We start from the raw sequence: 18813 nt of genomic DNA, 5'->3' as shown, positions 1-18813 counted from the left end.
TTCCTATCCTGAGTGGTGTGAAACAGGGCTGTGTTCTTGCACCCACACTTTTTGGGATTTCTGTGTAGATCCACATTATTGGTACAAGTTGTCTTTATTGGCAAGATTTGGCTTATTTGTAAAACACATCCATGTCTTAAGAATTGTGCAATAATTGGGGCATCAGCTCTGATCAGAAAGTTGTCAAGCAAATTGTTAGTGAATTGTATTCTACAATCTTAATTTGACAGGGAAAGTCTTCAGGAAATGTTAAAAGTCATTCAGGCTGCTTGTTGGTAATGTTTTGCACCAAAACTGGCATGACACTAAATAGAGATTCTGTATTCTACTGAATGCTTTCTTATAGTTTTTGACATGAATACCATAATTTCAATCTGTAGTTTATTGGTAAGAATTGTTATGACTGTGCTTCCATTTTTTGTTACATTTTTGAGGACTTGTGTTTAAATTGTGGAAAGGGATTCATTTTTTTTTTTGAAGGCTGAAGATTTCATTGTTACTGGACTCTTTTTTAAAGTTCACCAAGGGGACACTTGAGATGTTGAAAATGATCTATTGTTGAAATCATATGATCTAAGATAAATAAACAACAGAAACCTTGGATTAAGGGGAGATGTTTATAGAGAAGTGGCAATGCAAGATTTATGCGGGTCAGGGGTTTTTTGATCTGCTGTTTGCAGTTTTGCTTTTGGGGAGATTGATTTTGGTTTCGCTTTGGGGTGTAGACAGTGTTAAAGAACAATTGGAGAAAACTTGCCAAGGGAGCCATTCCCAACTCAGCTTGTTCCATCTCTTTGAAAAGCCTGCCAGCTTTTCGATCTCTTTCAGAAGCCCTGAGAAACAAGTGTAAGAAACCGACTGACACTGCTGCCACATTTCTCCTGAAAGGCCTGTCAAACTGATCCCCAACGTCACCTGAAAAGAACTGTTCTAGGAAGATCTCAGTGTCAGCTGTCTAGGTGTAATTGGGACGTCAGACAAATAAGGGACAACCGACATCTTTCCATACCTTTGTTTTTTTCTTCGAGTTAGCAAATATTTGGCCAAAGTATTCTTTTTTTGTTTTTTTTGTAACAATCCTGAGGGGTCTTGACAGGGTGGATGTGGAAAGGATGTTTCTCCTTGTGGGAGAATCTAGAACTAGGGGTCACTGTTTAAAAATAAGGGTTTGCCCATTTAAGACAGAGATGAGGAGAAGTTTCTTCTCTCAGAGGGTCGTGAGTCTTTGGAATTCTCTTCCTCAAAAGGTGGTAGAAGCAGAGTCTTTGAATACTTTTAAGGCAGAGGTAGATAGATTCTTGATAAGCAAAGGGGTGGAAGGTTATCGGGGGTAGGTGGGAATGTGGAGTAATCAGGACAGCCATGAACTTATTGAATGGCAGAGCAAGCTCGATGGGCCGAGTGGCCTACTCCTCCTAATCCGTATGTTTGTATAGTGCTTTTGCACATACTTCTGAAGTGTCATAACAACATAATATGGAACTTGCTGCCACAACGTATAGTTGAGGTGAATAGCATAATACATTTAATAGGATAAACACATGAGGGAGAAAGGGACAGAAGATTATGGTGATGGCGATCGATGAAGAGGGGCGGGAGGAGACTCGAGAGGAGCATAGGCATAGACCAGTTTGACTAAACGGCCTGTTTTTGTATTGTCTTCTTTGGTCTCCTTATCTCGAGAGACAATGGGTAAGCGCCTGGAGGTGGGCAGTGGTGTGTGGAGCAGTGCCTGGAGTGGCTATAAAGGCCAATTCTCGAGTGACAGGCTGTTCCACAGGTGCTGCAGAAAAATTTGTTTGTCGGGGCTGTTGCACAGTTGGCTCTCCCCTTGCGCCTTTGTCCTTTTTTCCTGCCAACTGCTAAGTCTCTTCGACTCGCCACACTTTAGCCCCGCCTTTATGGCTGCCCCCCAGCTCTGGCGAAAGCTGGCAACTGACTCCCACGACTTGTGATCAATGTCACAGGACTTCATGTCGCGTTTGCAGACGTCTTTAAAGCGGAGACATGGACGGCCGGTGGGTCTGATACCAGTGGCGAGCTCGCTGTACAATGTGTCTTTGGGGATCCTGCCATCTTCCATGCGGCTCACTTGGCCAAGCCATCTCAAGCGCCGCTGACTCAGTAGTGTGTATAAGCTGGGGATGTTGGCCGCCTCGAGGACTTCTGTGTTGGAGATACGGTCCTGCCACCTGATGCCAAGTATTCTCCGGAAGCAGCGAAGATGGAATGAATTGAGACGTCGCACTTGGCTGACATACGTTGTCCAGGCCTCGCTGCCATAGAGCAAGGTACTGAGGACACAGGCTTGATACACTCGGACTTTTGTATTGTACATTCAATATAAGTGGTTGCAAATATTTAAAAATGGCAAAATGTAGAAAAGCTTAGCGTGACACAAAGCCAATTAAGGCCAAAGATTGCCAGTACGTTTTAATGTGTGACCCATTGCAGATTTCATAGAATCATAGAAATTTACAGCAGAGAAGGATCTGTTCAGTCTGTCATGCCTGTTCTGGCTCTTTGAAAGAGCAGTTAAGCTTAGTTCCACATCCCCACTTTTTGTCTGTAACCTTGTAAGTTCTGCATCCTCAGTATCTGTCCAATTCCTTTTTAAAATTATTTATAGAGTCAGCTTCCATCACCTTTTTAAGGTAGAGCTTTCCAGATCCCAACAACTGAGTGAAAAAATTTCTCCTCATAGTCCGTCCAGATCTATTTCTCCTCATAGTCCGTCCAGATCTTTTTCCAATGATTTTGAATCCATGACCTCCAGTTATTGACCCACTCACCAGAAGGAATTTTCTGTCCCTATTTTCTATATCAAAACTTCTCATCACCTTGAAAACTTTTATCAGGTGACCTGTTAACCTTCTGTATTCCAAAGAGAACAGTCCTAACTTTTCCAGCCTCTCCTCATAACTGAAGTCCTTCATCCCAAGGAACATCCTGGTAAATAAAAGCAAAATACTGCAGATGCTGGATCTCTGAAATAAAAAGAGAAAGTGCTGGAAATACTCCTCCACAGATGCTGCCAGACCTGCAAAGTGGAGTTAACGTTTCAGATCAGTGACCTTTCATTAGAACATCCTGGTATACCTCCTTTACATAGCCTTTCTAATGTCTTTACATCCTTCCTGAAGTTTTGTGCCCAGATCTGTCCACAGTACTCCAGCTAAGGACTAACCAGTGATTTATAAAGTTCTAGCCTGATCTTTTTTCTATTTCTCTATTTATAAACCCAAGTAACCTTTATGCTTTTTTCAACTTGTCATATCAACTTGTCCTGCCACCTTTACGGATTTGTGTAAATGGACACCAAGATCTTTCTGCTCCCCTACACTTTTCAATATCATGCCATTTCCATATTAGGCCTTCCAAACTGCATCACTTCACACCTTTCCACATTGAACTCCCATCTACCATGCTTTTGTCCATTTTACCATCCTATGTCACCCTGAAGGCAATAATTATCTTCTGCATTATCTCCTGCTTTGCCAAGTTTCGTAATCAACTCCAAACTTTATAATGCTGCTTCCTACGGCCAAGTCTAGGCCATTTATATAATTTGAAAAGTGTAATGAAGCCAAAGTTGACCCTTGGGGAACACCACTACAAACCACCTCCCAGTCTGAAAAACATCCATCCAGCACCACTCTTTGTTTCCTGTCACTCAACCAATTTTGTTTCCATCCCACCACTTTTCCCTTAATTCCATCTTCTAAATAAGCATCCTGTGTGGCACACTGTTGAATGCCTTCCAAAATCCAAATATACAACATCTACTGCACTACCTTTATCAATCTTCTCTGTTAATTCATCAAAGAATTTAATTAAGCTAGTCAGACATGACTAACTGTTAACAAATATATGCTGACACTCTTTGATTAATCCATGCCTTTCCAAGTGAAAGTTTATTTTGTCCTTGATAACTTCCCCACCACTGATGCTAGGCTGACTGGCCTGTAGTTTTCTGGTATATTGCTCTCCTCTTTCTAGAATTGTGATATAATATTAGCAGTCCTCCAGTGCTCCAGCACTACTCCTGTATCCAAGGAAGATTGAAAGATTGTGACCAATGTCTTTGCTATGTTCACCTTTCTTTCAGCAACCTAGGATGCATTCCATCTGGACCAGGTGACTTATCAACTTTGAATAATCTTTGACTTCTCTATCTGTTATCCTGTCTATAACTTCCATCTTCTCTTTTAACGTAACCTTCACATCGCCAGCTTTTGACTCCAATTTATTTGCCCCAGCTCCATTCTTACCCCATTGAAGTTGGCCTTCCCCCAGTTAATTATTCTTACCCTGGATTGCTCTTTGTCCTTTTCCATAGTCAGCCTAAACCTTATTATACAATGATCTCTATCCCATAAATGCTCTGCTACTGATACTCGATCCACTTGGCCCATCTCATTCCCAAGAACCAAGTCTAGCAGTGCCTCATTTCTTGTTGGACTAGCAATGTACTGTTGTAGAAAATTTTCCTGAACACACTCTAGGAACTCTTGCCATTCACTGCCCTTTACACTACTATTATCCCAGTCTGCATTTGGATAATTAAAATCCCCCATTATAACTACCCTATAATTTTTGCACCTCTGTAATTTCCTTGCAAATTTGTTCCTCCACGTTCTTCCCACTAGCTGGTTATTCGTTGACACAAGGCTCAATTTGCTGATTGGTAAATGAGGGAGGGCTTCTGGTGCAGTTTTGAAAAAAGCAGTCTCGAGCATCAGCGGACAAATGAGAATGCCAGAATGAGCAAATCAAGAACAACCACGGTTCAGCGCCACTTAGAGTCCGAAAGCCATCGCACCAGAAAGAGAGCATCTGACACTGCGCTGCTGGAAAACTAACACTCAAAAAATAAACAAGCAACGATTTCATCTCTTAAGAAGTCAACAGAGAGCTCAGAAAATCATCAGTTGGTTACAGTGGAACTTGTGAATACTTGTGCAAACGTCAACATACCATTGGACAAACTTGATCACTGAAAGCTGTGGGTATTCATTCAATATAATGTGCAAGATTGCTTACCAAGTGCAAATAAACTATGACAGAACTACCTACCGCAGATTTTTGCTACACACTGAGAACATGAAGTCTCGGATTAACGCTTGTGTGTCTTTTGCAATTATTTGTGATGAGTCCACCGATGAACAAGACAAATAAGTGCTACATGTTTTGTTTGATTTTATGTCTGGTAAGACTGAAGATGTACAGTCAGGAAAGCTAACAACAGCGCTCGCAGACTGCATTCACTTAGAAACTGTTAATAAAACCACAGTTTCCCAAGTGATAATCAAAACGATTTCAAAATACGGTGCAGATTTCAACAAAGTGTCTGCTTTTGTTAGTGACAATGCAACATACATGACAGAATCTTTCAGATCTGTGCTCTGAGGTATTATGCCTAATGCAGTCCATATTGCATGTAGTGCACATATAATTTCTCTTGTCAGTGAGCTGTGGAAAAGCGAGTTTGGTAAAGTTGACAAATTGGTCCGCTACATTAGAAAGATCTGCAAACGCTGCCCTAGCTGCAAGCTTTGAAACAAGCGACACATTGCAAATGTGGCTGAAATGGCTGATATTGGGGAAAGAAAACATTGCTGTTCCTCCAGAGCCAGTAATTGCACATTGGAATTCTTGGTTTCAGGCAGTACAGTATTATGCAGCTCACCTGAATTACTACTCCGACTTCGTCCCTGAAGAGCTCACATTGATACCGAAACAACAGATTTTAACAGATATTGTAACCCTTCTAAACGATGATCAGCTTAATGAGGAGGTTCAGTTTGTTGCCTAGAATGTTACATGACTGATGGATTTAATCACTTGGTTTGAATCTTGACACGTCACAATCCACAAAGTTTACAATAAAGTAATGGATGTATCTTTCTGGACTGAAGCACAGTCAAATGAACAACACTCTGATGACACTGAATTAAATGCCTGTGCTCAACGGGTATTTTCTTGTATGGCAAAGAAGTTCAAACAATATTACTGCTACAGGGAAGAGTCGAGTGGTGAAGAAGGCTCAGAGGTTTCAACAACCTTCTGCGGTGTTTCTGAAAGCTGTGCGTATCTTTGATCCTGCACCAATGCACCTTTTGATGGTGGATTTAAACTTGTTTGATGTGATTCCTGGCTTTGACGAGAACTGTAGGCTGGAAATTCCTGCTTATAAAAGCATTGCAAAAGAAGCAGATTGTGCTTTGCTTGATATGGAGTTTTGGAGCTCTGGAATGCAGAATCCCCCACCTTGCAAGGCTAGAATGCACCGTCTGACAATTCCAACAAATTCTGGATGCAGAGGGAGATGTGTCTAAACACAGACACGTGTTCACAGTGCAGAGACAGGGAATGAAGAAGGAGAGAGTTGCAGGTTGCTCCATGCTCACATTCAACCACTGACATTAGTGAGTAAAGAATGTGACTATTAAAGTCAGCTTTTTACAATAGCTTTTGAGTATACAATAAATGCCATTTGAAACAGAACCTTCCTTGTCTTTTTTTCTTGTTTTGAATAGATCATATTCATGGTTTGCTGTGACACTGTGAAATTTATGATTTAAATGCGTGAATTTATGAAATGCACAATTCTTAAAATGCCGTGATAGTCAAATTTATAAAATTTGACCGTGAATTTGGTAGGGCCCTAAAACATCATCTGTAATACTGCTATGCCCCTCCTCCTCTTCCTTTGTTATTCTGAATACTGGTAACATAGGATATTAAGAACCCTTTCCTAGCCTTGTTTGAGCCAATTTGTTAATGCAACCATGTCATAATCCTGTGTAACAATTGTGTCTACAGCTCACCAACCTTATTAGTTACATCAGTTCCGAAGAAGGGTCACTGACCCGAAACGTTAACTCTGCTTCTCTTTCCACAGATGCTGCCAGACCTGCTGAGTGAATCCAGCATTTCTTGTTTTTGTTTCAGATTTCCAGCATCCGCAGTATTTTGCTTTTATCTTATTAGTTACATAGTGGAGAGCGAGATCCATACAATTTAATACCTCCTTTGTCATTTTTGCTACTCTTCTCATTTTGGACCCTGCAATTTTTGGGATATTTCTAGTTTCCCTGCTGTTTATATCTCTGTCCTCTCATTTGCTTTTTGCTATATTCTGATTCCCTTCTTCCTGCCAAATTAATTTACCTTCTCAGTGAGAACATTGGTCCTGGCTTTGTTCAGAAATAACCTGTCCATCTTGTACAGGTGCCCGTTACCCCAGAACCTGTCCCAATGTCCCGAGAATCTGAAACCCTGTATCCTGCACCACATCCTCAGCTACACATTCACCTGCACTATCTTCCTGTTTCTATACCCATTGGCAGGTGACACTGGGAGTAATCCTGAGATTACCTTTTGAGGTCTCTTTTATAATCTTTTTCCTAATTCCTGAAACTCTATCTGAAGGACCTCAGCACTTTTCTACATATGTCATTAGTCCTAATATGCATTGTTCCCCCCTTCCTTGCAGAATATCCTACACCTGCTTGATATCCTTTATTGCACCAGGACGACAGAATACCACTTGGGAATCATGTTTGCGATTACAGAAACTGCTGCCTATGCCCATAACTGTTGAATTCCCTATGAGTACTGCATTTCTACTCTTCCCCCCCCTATTTATAGTCAAATCTCCTGTGGTGCTGGTGTTAGATTCTTACTGCATTTCCCCCAAGGAGTTGTCCCCCCTCCACGGTATTCAACACTGAAAACAAGTTAGCAAGTGCCAGGAGCTTGGGGGGGATTCCTGTGTCTTCCTCCTACCCTTCTGGTGGTTACCCATTTCCTCACCCCCTGCACCTTCCCTAGCTGTTAGGTGACCACCTCCTGGGACATATGTTTGAGGAAACTCTCGGACTCCTGGGTGCACTGCAATGACTCCATTTTTCTTCACGCTCTGAACCTTAGAGCTTAAGTAACTGGCAGCACATCCTGCACGTATGGTTATCCAGGACACATGAAGTGTCCTGGAGTTCTTTACATTCATAGGTCCTCATAGCTTGCCATGGTAGTTAATACACTGAACTCTAAATCACCGAGACACTGACCATTAAAACACTTAATACTGAACACTAAAATCTGACTGAGATACTAAAATAAGAAAAAGTTAAAGGCACTGGAAATTACATCTTTCAATGTAAAACACAATGGAAGCTACTATCAAGTGAATTGCAATGGTGAAAAACAGTTTTATTAAACAAACTAACATTTTTTTTTTATTCTTTCATGGGATGTGGGTGTTGCTATACTTGCCTGTTACCAATCTGCTCGCTCCGCATCAGTGACATCACGTTTGAATTTTTTTCTTAGATTTCTGCGTTCAGTTTCGCAATCTGACTCTGACATATCATTCTCACTGACTCTGCTCTCACTGACTGTCCATAGTCAGTTCTGCTGCTTTTGTCTGTTGCTCCCTCGCACTGTTTCCCTACAGGCATGCTCTGTCCGGTCACTGACTCTACTGTTGGTTGTCCTGCTGAAATTTAGTTATGAAATAAAATAGAACAAGTGGTCTGTCTGCAATGAACAGACTTTCCATTGAAAACCAGCATCAGGTCTTCAAATACTGTTAATATTTGAGCAGCCATTTTTATCAACCCTAATGTGACAAGGATTTTGTCGTTTCTGGGTCGCAAATCAAAGTCAAAAGGAGGTCATCTTGTTCATGCACCTGTTGTTGCACAACTTTATGAAATTCATTTGTATGGGGAAGATGACAAGGTGAGGCAGAATCATAGATATAGTTCTCATTTCTTTATTGCGCATACAAATCTCCTTTCTGCCGTATTCCATTTTTATCTTGAGTTATTGTGCATCATTTATGTGTATTTTTTCTTTGTTCTCTGCTGTTTTTGTGAAAACGTGTGTGACTATTTAGAAGGCAGTGTCCAATGATTTTACCCCTTCTGGATGAGGATTTATTGTGGGGCTTGAGTTATATTCAACAATTGAGAACTGAACATCCTGGAAGAAGTCTTTAAGAATATAATGGGGGAGACATAAAGAATATGTTTCCACCTGTGGGCGAGACCAAAACTAGGGGCTATATGTATGCTAATAAATCCTGTAAGGAATTCAGGTAATTATAACTAGCTGAAATAATAGTGAAGGGATGTAAATCTCTTGTGGTGTTTAAATTTATTGTTTTTGTCTTTCAGATAAATGCCAAGGAGGTGATAAGATTTTCAGATTTTCCATTGTCTAAAAAAACTGTTAAAGGTAAGTGCTATTCTGCCTTTCTCAATGCTTCCTTTATTATATCTGTGCGTCTTTCTCCCTTTATATCGATCCATCTTTCAGATGAGCTGTTAAACCAAGGCCCCATCTGCCCCTCTGGTGGATGTAAAAGATCCCATGGAACTATTTCAAAGAGGAGCAGGGGAATTATCCCTGAAGTTCTCGCCAATAGTTATGCCTCAATTAACATCACAACAACAGATTATCTTGTCTTTATCACATTGCTATTCATGGGAGCTTGCTGTGCACAAGTTGACTGCTGCGTTTCCCAAATTACAATATTGATACAATATAAAGTACTTCATTGGCTGTAAAGTGCTTGAGGACATCCGGTAGTCGTGAAAGATGCTGGGTGCTATATAAATGCAAGTTCTTTCTATATAATTTGCCATAGAATGGTCAGGTGGGAATATCTGGGCCATACTCTCTCCTCCTATGGTGATTATCCATGGCGCTTTGTGTTGGGTGTGTTTCTATGAAGCTTTTCCTCTCTATGATTAGTATTCTGCTCTGACTCAGTATTGCTTCTGATAGCCTTTCTGGGACTTAGTAAGAATTGCTTTCAGCTTAACAGGAGACCTGTGGTGGGGTGGGAACACATCCTACCTGATTGTAAGGTAGGATTTGTGTGTAAGTTAAGACTCTTTCTATTTATGTCGGAACAGGAGTAGGCCATTTAGCTGCACCATTCAATAAGATCATGACTGATCTGTGACCTAACTCCAAATACCTCCCTTTGCCGCATATCCCTTAATATCTTTTGCCTAACAAAAATCTAGCTTTGTAAATAAGAGTTCAAAATTTGCATGTGCAAGAATTATTGCTGTGGTGGTAACCCGAGATACCTTTTATTTATTTTATTTTATTTAGAGATACAGCACTGAAACAGGCCCTTTGGCCCACCGAGTCTGTGCCGACCAACAACCACCCATTTATATTAATCCTACATTAACCCCATATTCTCTACCACATCCCCACCATTCTCCTACCACCTACCTACACTAGGGGCAATTTACAACGGCCAATTTACCTATCAACCTGCAAGTCTTTGGCTGTGGGAGGAAACCGGAGCACCCGGCAGAAACCCACGCAGACACAGGGAGAACTTGCAAACTCCGCACAGGCAGTACCCAGAATTGAACCCGGGTCACTGGAGCGGTGAGGCTGCAGTGCTAACCACTGCGCCGCCACTACCTTAAATAAAAACAGACCTTCCTTCATTAGGAAACAGTGGCAATAATGTTAGTACCCAAGTTCACTTGCCCCTTCTATATGGTTATTTTAACTGGAGAAAGAAATTGCGTCACATTGTGACATTCAGTCTCTCAAAATGATTTGACCATGCACTGGACAAATTTTGTTGGCTAGTCTAGGTCCTTGTGTCCTCTTGCCAAATTCAATGACGCTCACACTGATAGTAAATCCAAGAAGGAATTCAGGAGACACTTTCTTCAGAGAATGGTTAGAATCTGGGATGTCTATCACAATTAGCTGAGGCAAATAGCAGAAATGCATTTGGGGGTGGGGGGGGGGGGGGCTAGATAAACATATGAGGGAGAAAGGAATAGAAAGTTATTCTAGGAATGGTAGACGAGGCTCATGTGGCGCATAAGCACCAGCATGGACCATTTGGGTTGAATGAGCTGTTTCTGTGCTGCACATTATTTAATTTTTTGGCATTGCAATTGTTCTTCACACCTGCATAACCTGTATAATACAAGTCACTGCAAGTATAGTTTGTTGTCTGCTGTTAATCTTAGGTTTTTATCAGTACTGTTAGCTCAAGGTGCTTTTAAAACTCGTGCTGTGGAGGAGAATTATAAAATGCATAAATAAAGGTTAGAGATTATTCATATCCTTCAATCTTTGGAAGCTGTCAAACAATAGGCTTCACAGAAATCTAAAGATTCATGATATCAGAGAGGTTGGATTTATAAATCTATTTTAGTGGATTGCAAGGATATGGGTGTGACATCCCACAGAATTGCTAAATTTGGGTGGGGATGAAAATTTCTGTATAGTCTAGTTATAGAGCAGAATTAGCTGCATTCACAGCATCTGGGGAGGAGAGAAATAGAAATGGTGGAAAGGAACATTTTCAGATCTCTGATTCTCCTTTTTAAGGTTTCTCCTTTCTTGCAGCCTTCCTATGCTCTACGTTATTTTCATCCAAGAAAGTGAGTAAACTGGTCACCTACTTTTGAGATAGGGCTGCCTGCCCGCCTGCCCCCTCTCTCCTCCGTTTGTTTCTTTCTCGCTTCACTCAGTAGTGAAGTGCCTGTCCTCTACTTGCCACCTTATGAAGTAACCAAATGGTGGGGAAATATGGGTATATCTCTTCAACCACCAATCATTCCCCTTGCCCTCTCAGTGCTTACTCATCATGTAGTTATGCCATTCTGTATCTGTGTGGTTGGAATGACGAAGTACAAAAAATATTCTTAATTTCAATGTTTGCGGATGTCAAAATTTTGAACTGTAGTGAACAATGAGGAGGATAGCAGATTTCAGAAGGAAATGGGCAGACATGTGGCAGATGACATTTAATGCAGAGAAGAGAGAAATGGTGCATTTTGGAAGGAAGGAGGAATAAGGAGAGGCCGTATGAACTAAATGGTACAATCTTAAAGGTGGTGCAGGAGACCTGGGGGTTTACGTACCGAAATCTTTAAACACGGCAGGACAAATTGGTAAGGTTGTTAAATAAGCATATGGGATCCTGGGCTTTATAAATAGAGGCATAGAGTACAAAAGCAAGGAAGTTATGGTAACCCTTTATAAATCACTGGTTAAGCCCCAGCTGGAGTATCATGTTCAATTCTGGGCACTGTACTTCAAGACCTTGGAGAGGAAATTTACTAGAATAGTACCAGGAACGAGGGACTTTATTAATGTGGTGAAACTAGAGGAGCTGGGATTATTCTCATTTGAGCAGCAGTTAAAGGGATAGACGTTTTTAAATTTGAAGGGTTTTATAGGAAGATACTCTTTCCACTAGCAGGAGGGTTGATAACCGAAGGATACAGATTTAAAATAATTGGCAAGAGAACTGGGAAGGGAGATGAGACATTTTTTATGCAATGAGTTATCATCTGGAATCCAGTACCTGAAAGGGTGGTGAAAGCAGAATCAGTAGTAACTTTCATAACGAAGTGTCTCCTGACAACGCAGAGCATGCACAGTGCGATCGCTGACATCATCAGCATGTCTGAACATTTGCCAGTAAGAATCCGCATATGTGCAAGTTAACATCACCACGTAATAACTTCAGGTGTAATGACATCTGAGTGTTGGCTCGCCCCTCAGTGGCTGAGATCGCCACCTCCATATCCCCCAACAGTACCCCGCTCCCTCCTGCGATCGCCGCTTCTCTTCCCTGCTCCCTCTCATGCCCGTCTGCTCGCTGCTCCCTCCCTCGCTCGTCTGCTCGCCACTCCCTCCTGCCGCTCCCGACTGCTCGTTGCTCGCTTCCCCTCTCGCCACTACCCCTTGCCGTGTCTCCAGGCAGGAGGGAACGGTGAACAGACGGGAGCGGAAGGGATCTTTTTTCCTGGCAGCTGCCTGAGATGTTGCCGACAGTGACGTTTCAGTCGATGAGGCTGCATTTGCGCATGTGCCAGTACTGCGCTAGTGGTACTAGTGGTTGCATTGTCATCAAACGCAGCGCTTTCAAAATATATATTTAAAAAGGGAAAAAAAATTGCAGGGCTATGGGGAAAGAGCAGGGGAATGGACAAATTGGATAGCTCTTTCAAAGAACAGGCACAATGGACTGAATGATCTCCTTTTGTGCTGTAAGATTCTATGCATTTTATGCCAGAAAAATTTGTGTATTTTTAGAATAGTCTCAGTGGCTCTCAAACTGGAATCCAAGAACCCCTGGAGGTCGATAGAGGCTTTCCAGGGAGTCTGCAAAATAATCCCAGTGGGCGAGAGAGAGAGAAAATTGCAGAAGGGTGGGGAGTGAACGACGGAAAAAAAGGCAAGCCATCCGCTTTGTATAAATTAACAGTAGTTAGTATAAGTTCCACATAAGTAGCTGACAAGATGTTCACCCCCGAAGCCCCTGAATACTCTCCCTTCTTCGTGGTGATGGGTGAGTCAGCTACTGTTCTTTTCACTGGTGGGTCTCTCATTGACTTTTGGCAGGAGGGGCGGTGGGAGGCCAGCTGCTGCTGTGGTACTAGGGTGTAGTCAATTTGGACTTGTGCCGTGAGCAAGTGCCTTGAAAATGCTGCCTGGCCTGCTGAGTATTTCCAGCATTTTCTGTTTGCAAAAATCAAACTAAGAGGAGAATAATTCAACCAGAAAAGCTGTCAGCTTGACAGCAGGAGCTGAGTGGCCCTGGCGGAACCCAAACTGAGCAAGGTTATTGCTGAGCAAGTGCTGCTTGATAGCACTGTCAACGACCCCTTCTATCACTTTGCTGATGATCGGGAGTAGATCGATAGGTCGGTAATTGGCCGGGTTGGATTTGCCCTGCTTTTTGTGTACAGGACATTCCTGAACAATTTTCCACATTCCGGGTAGATGCAAGTGTTATAGCTATACTGGAACAGTTTTGCTCGGGGTGCGGCTAGTTCTGCAGCACAAGTCTTCAGTACTGTTGCTAGAATGTTGTCAGGGTCCATAGCCTTTGCAGTATCCAGTGCCTTCAGCTGTTCTTTGATATCACACAGAGTGAATCAGAATGACTGAAGACTGGCATCTGTGATGCTGGGGTCCTCAGGAGAAGGCTGAGATGGATCATCCACTCCGCATTTCTGGCTGAAGATGGATGCAAATGCTTCAGCCTTGTCTTTTGCACTGATGTTCTGGGTTCCCCCATCGTTGAGGATGGGGTTATTTGTGGAGCCTCCTCCTCCTGTCAGTTGTTTAATTGTCCTCCGTCACTCACGACTGGATGTGGCAGGATTGCAGAGCTTAGATCTGATCCATTGGTTATGGGATTGCTTAGACCTGTCTATTACATGCTGCTTCCGCTGTTTGGCTCGCAAGTAGTCCTGTGTTGTAGCCTCACCAGGCTGACACCTCATTTTGAGGTATGTCTGGTGTTGCTACTGGCATGCCTTCCTACACTCCTCATTGAACCAAGGTTGGGTGGCTTGTTTTTTTGGCTGGTGCAGACATGTTGGGCTGAATGGCCTCCTTCTGTGCCATAATTTTTCTATGGTTCTATAGCTGGTTCCCCTGGCTTGATGGTGTTGGTAGAGTGGAGGATGTGCTGGGTCATGAGGTTACAGATTGTGGTTGAATACAATTCTGCTGCTGCTGTATGAAATAAAATGGGAAATGGTCAATGTGAGAGATGCATGACCAGCAGTTAATCCAGTTGCACAAATAGAAGAGTTTTAAATATGCTAATGGTTGACTATCCTTGTAGTTGAGTTTAAAAGATCCATTTGTTAGCAGCAGTAGGATTCCTGATTGGATGCCTAGTTTTGAGTTGCTAGATCTGTTCAAAATCTATCCCATTTAGCATGGTGCTGGTGCCACACAACACAATGGTGGGTATGGTCAGTGTGAAAATGGGACTTTGTCTTCACAAGGACTGTGCAGTGGTCATTCCTACCAATACTGTCATGGACAGGTGCATCTGCAACAGGTAGATTGGTGAGGACGAGGTCAAGTATATTTTTTCCTCTTGTTGGCTCCCTCACCAGCTGCTACAGACCCAGTCTAGCAGGTATGTCCTTTAGGACTCGACCAGCTAGGTCAGTTGTGGTGCTACCGAGCAACTCTTGTTGACGGACATTGAAGCCCCCCCACCCAGAATACATTTGTGCCCTTGCTACCCTCCGAGCTCCTTCCAGTTGCTGTTCAACATGTAGGAGTACTGATTCATCAGCCGAGTGGGGAGGTGGGGGGAGGGGGTAGTAGGTGGTAATCAGCAAGAGGTTTCCTTGCCCATGTTTGACCTGATGGCACGAGACTTCATGGGGTCCGGAGTCAATGTTGAGGACTCCCAGGACAACTCCCTTCCGACTGTATACCACTGTGCCGGCACCTGTAGTGGGTCTGTCCTGCTGGTGGGACAGGCCTTACCCAGGGATGGTGATGGTGGTGTCTGGGACATTGTCGGTAAGGTATGATTCTGTGAGTATGACTATGTTAGGCTGTTGCTTGACTAGTCTGTGGGACAGCTTTCCCAATTTTGGCACAAGGCCCCAGATGTTAGTAAGGAGGACTTTGCAGAGTCGACAGCGCTGGGTTTGCTGTTGTCATTTCCGGCGCCTCGGTCGATGCCGGGTCATTCATCCGGTTTCATTCTGTTTCTTAGACTTTGTTGCGGTTTGATACAACTGAGTGGCTTGCTAGCCCATTTCAGAGGGTATTTAAGAGTCAATTACATTGCTGTGGGTCTGGAGTCACTTGTAGGCCAGACCTTGTATGGATGGCAGATTTCCTTCCTGAAAGGACATTAGTGAACCAGATGGGTTTTTACAACAATTGACAATGATTTCATGGTCACCATTAGACTAGCTTTTAATTCCAGATGTATTAATTGAATTCAAATTTGATTCGAACCCATGTCCCCAGAGCATTACCTGGGGCTCTGGGTTCCTAGTCTAATGACATTACCACTACGCCACTGCCTTACCGATATAGTTCCAAGTCAGGATGGTGCTTGGCTTGGAGGGGAACTTGTAGATGGTGGTCCTGTGCGTCTGCTGCTCTTGTCCTTCAAGGTGGTAAAGGTCGTGGGTTTGGAAGGTGCTGTCGAAGGAGGATTGGCGAGTTGTTGCAGTGCGTCTTGTATATGGTACATACTGCTGCCACTGTGGATTGGTGGTGGATGGGGAGCCAATCAAGCGGGCTCCTTTGTCCTGGATGGTGTCGAGCTTGCTGAATGTTGTTGGAGCTGCACCCATCCAGTCCAGTGGAGAGTATTCCATCACAGTCCTGACTTATGCCTTGCAGATGGTGGACAGGGGAGTCAGGAGGTGAGTTACTCGCCACAGAATTCCCAGCCTCTGACCTGCTCTTGTAGCCACAGTATTTATGTGGCTGGTTCAATTCAATTTTTGGTCAATGGTGATCCCCAGGATGTTAGTGGGGAATTCAGCGATGGTAATGCCGGTTGGCATTATGATGTTTAGATTCTCTCTTGTTGGCGATGGTCATTGCCAGCCACTTGTGTGGCGTGAATGTTACTTGCCACTTATCAACCTAAGCCTGGATATTGTCCAGGTCTTGCTGTATTTGGGCACGAACTGCTTCAGTATCTGAGGAGTTGCAAACGGTAATGAATACTGTGCAATCACCAGCGAACATCTCCATTTCTGATCTTATGTTGGAGGGAAGGCCATTGATGAAGCAGCTGAAGATGGTTGGGCCTCGGACACTCCCCTCCACCATTCAGGGACCTTCCATTCCATTTAATTGTCCATCACCATTCATGACGGAATGTGGCAGGCTGCAGCGCTTTGATCTGATCTGTTAGGTGTGGGTTCACTTGGCTCTGTCTATAGCGTGCTGCTTCCAATGTTTAGCATGCATGTAGTCCGTATTGTAGCTTCATCAGGTTGGCACCTCATTTTTAGTTGTGCCTGGTGCTGCTCCTGGCACTCTTTCCTATACTCTTCATTGAACCAGGTTGGTGCCCTGGCTTGATGGTAATGGTAGAACGAAGGATATGCTGGGCCATGAAGTCTCTGCAAGAACTGTGCGGTGGTGATTCATACCAATATTGTCATGAATAGATGCACATGTGACATGGAGATTGGTGAGGACGAGGTTAAGCAATCTTTTCCCTCTTGTTTGTTCTCTCACCAACTGCCACAGACCCAGTCTGGCAGATATGTCCGTCAGGACTCAGCCAGCTTAGTCTGTAGTGGTGTTACCAAGCCACTCTTGGTGATGATCATTGAAGTCTCCTTGCTACCCTCAGTGCTTTTTTCAAGTGGTGGCCATGTGAGCCGCATGAAAGATGGCAGGATCCCCAAAGACACATTGTACAGTGAGCTCGCCACTGATATCAGACCCACCGGCCGTCCATGTCTTCGCTTTAAAGACGTCTGCAAACGCGACATGAAATCCTGTGACATTGATCACAAGTCGTGGGAGTCAGTTGCCAGCGTTCGCCAGAGCTGGCGGGCAGCCATAAAGACGGGGCTAAAGTGTGGCGGGTCGAAGAGACTTAGTAGTTGGCAGGAAAATAGACAGAGGCGCAAGGAGAGAGCCAACTGTGTAACAGCCCCGACAAACAAATTTCTCTGCAGCACCTGTGGAAGAGCCTGTCACTTTAGAATTGGCCTTTATAGCCACTCCAGGCGCTGCTTCACAAACCACTGACCACCTCCAGGCGCTTATCCATTGTCTCTCGAGATAAGGAGGCCAAAGAAGAAGTTCAACATGGCAGAGCACTGATTCATCAGCTGAGGATGGTCGATAGATAGTAATCAACAGGTTTCCTTGCCCATGTTTGACCTGATGTCACAAGACTTCATGGGGTCTTCTGGAGTCAATGTTGAGGACTCCCAGGGCCACTCCTTCCCGACAGCATGCCACTGTGCCACCACCTCTGGTGGGTCTGACCTGTCGGTGGGACAGGACATACCCAGAGATGGTGATGCTGGATATTCCAGCATCTGGGTTCTGAAAACATGTAATTTTTCATAACTTACTTTCAGGCTTGAGGATCATTTTAACAGATATCTCATATTGAGTGGAATGTTGCTCTAGGCAAATACTGAAATACCAATTTCAAAAGGTTGCTTGACTCTTCATATTGCAAGATATGTTTTGTTAGTATTGGTTCTGTTCAGTACAGTACTTCTGATTGATTGAAGTAGTGGAGAGGAATAAAGCTTCTGACTGTATAACCTGAACTTGAACTAAACAGATTTAATTTAGTCTATTCTGGAAATTTGTAAAGGCTGTATTCTTTTTCGTAGGCTTGTTGGAGGCTCAGTATCGTATGGCTACTGAAATACAAAAGCAGACAATTGGCCTCGCCTTACAAGGCAAAGATGTTCTTGGCGCTGCAAAGACTGGATCTGGGAAGACATTGGCATTTCTAATTCCTGTAAGTGACTGGGATTAGAGGAGGAGGGTTTCTATTAATGAAAAACTGATTTGGTAGATGAGTGAAGTTTATGAAATAATATGCAAGGTTGTTTGGTAATGGAATTCTGCATAATTTTGTGTCTGAGTGCACTTTTGACACGAGTGTGTATTTGCAATCTGACAAGTTTAAATAAGCAGTTTCCATTATAGTTTGGATATAAAAATTGAGAAATAAAAATGACAGTGTTTACACCTCTAACATGGGGCTATCTGCACACCCTGTTCCAGTTATTCCCTGCCCTCTAACCTGACTTCACCTGAGACTGCACTTGGTCTGGACTCCCTGTGTGGTTTGCTGAAAAAGATTGAAACATTTTATATATAGCCCCAGATTTTGCAGTGGTATTGATGGTGAAACTGTCAGCGTTCACCAGCATTATTTTGCTGAAACTGACAGCAACCTCGAGTCCGCACAAGTGCCGAATAATGTGGAAATCCAGAAGCTGCTGTCAGTGATTCTATGCCTCTCCTGAGGGTGCG

At 43.3% G+C, this 18813-nt stretch overlaps 1 protein-coding gene across 1 annotated transcript in view; it reads left to right on the top strand.

Moving 5' to 3' along the window:
• The window catches only part of ddx10 (DEAD (Asp-Glu-Ala-Asp) box polypeptide 10), a 344596-nt gene that overhangs the window by 20503 nt on the left and 305280 nt on the right, over positions 1 to 18813 (top strand). The window contains exons 2-3 of the mRNA XM_068033715.1: positions 9186 to 9246; positions 18162 to 18292. Of these exons, the coding sequence (XP_067889816.1) occupies positions 9186 to 9246; positions 18162 to 18292 (192 nt within the window). The remainder of the gene's footprint in view (positions 1 to 9185; positions 9247 to 18161; positions 18293 to 18813) is intronic.

Source organism: Heterodontus francisci, chromosome 6 (assembly GCF_036365525.1).
Source record: "Heterodontus francisci isolate sHetFra1 chromosome 6, sHetFra1.hap1, whole genome shotgun sequence".
NCBI classification, from domain to species: domain Eukaryota; kingdom Metazoa; phylum Chordata; class Chondrichthyes; order Heterodontiformes; family Heterodontidae; genus Heterodontus; species Heterodontus francisci.
The sequence above is the reverse complement of the archived record's forward strand: the minus strand, read 5'-3'. Positions and strand labels throughout refer to the sequence as shown.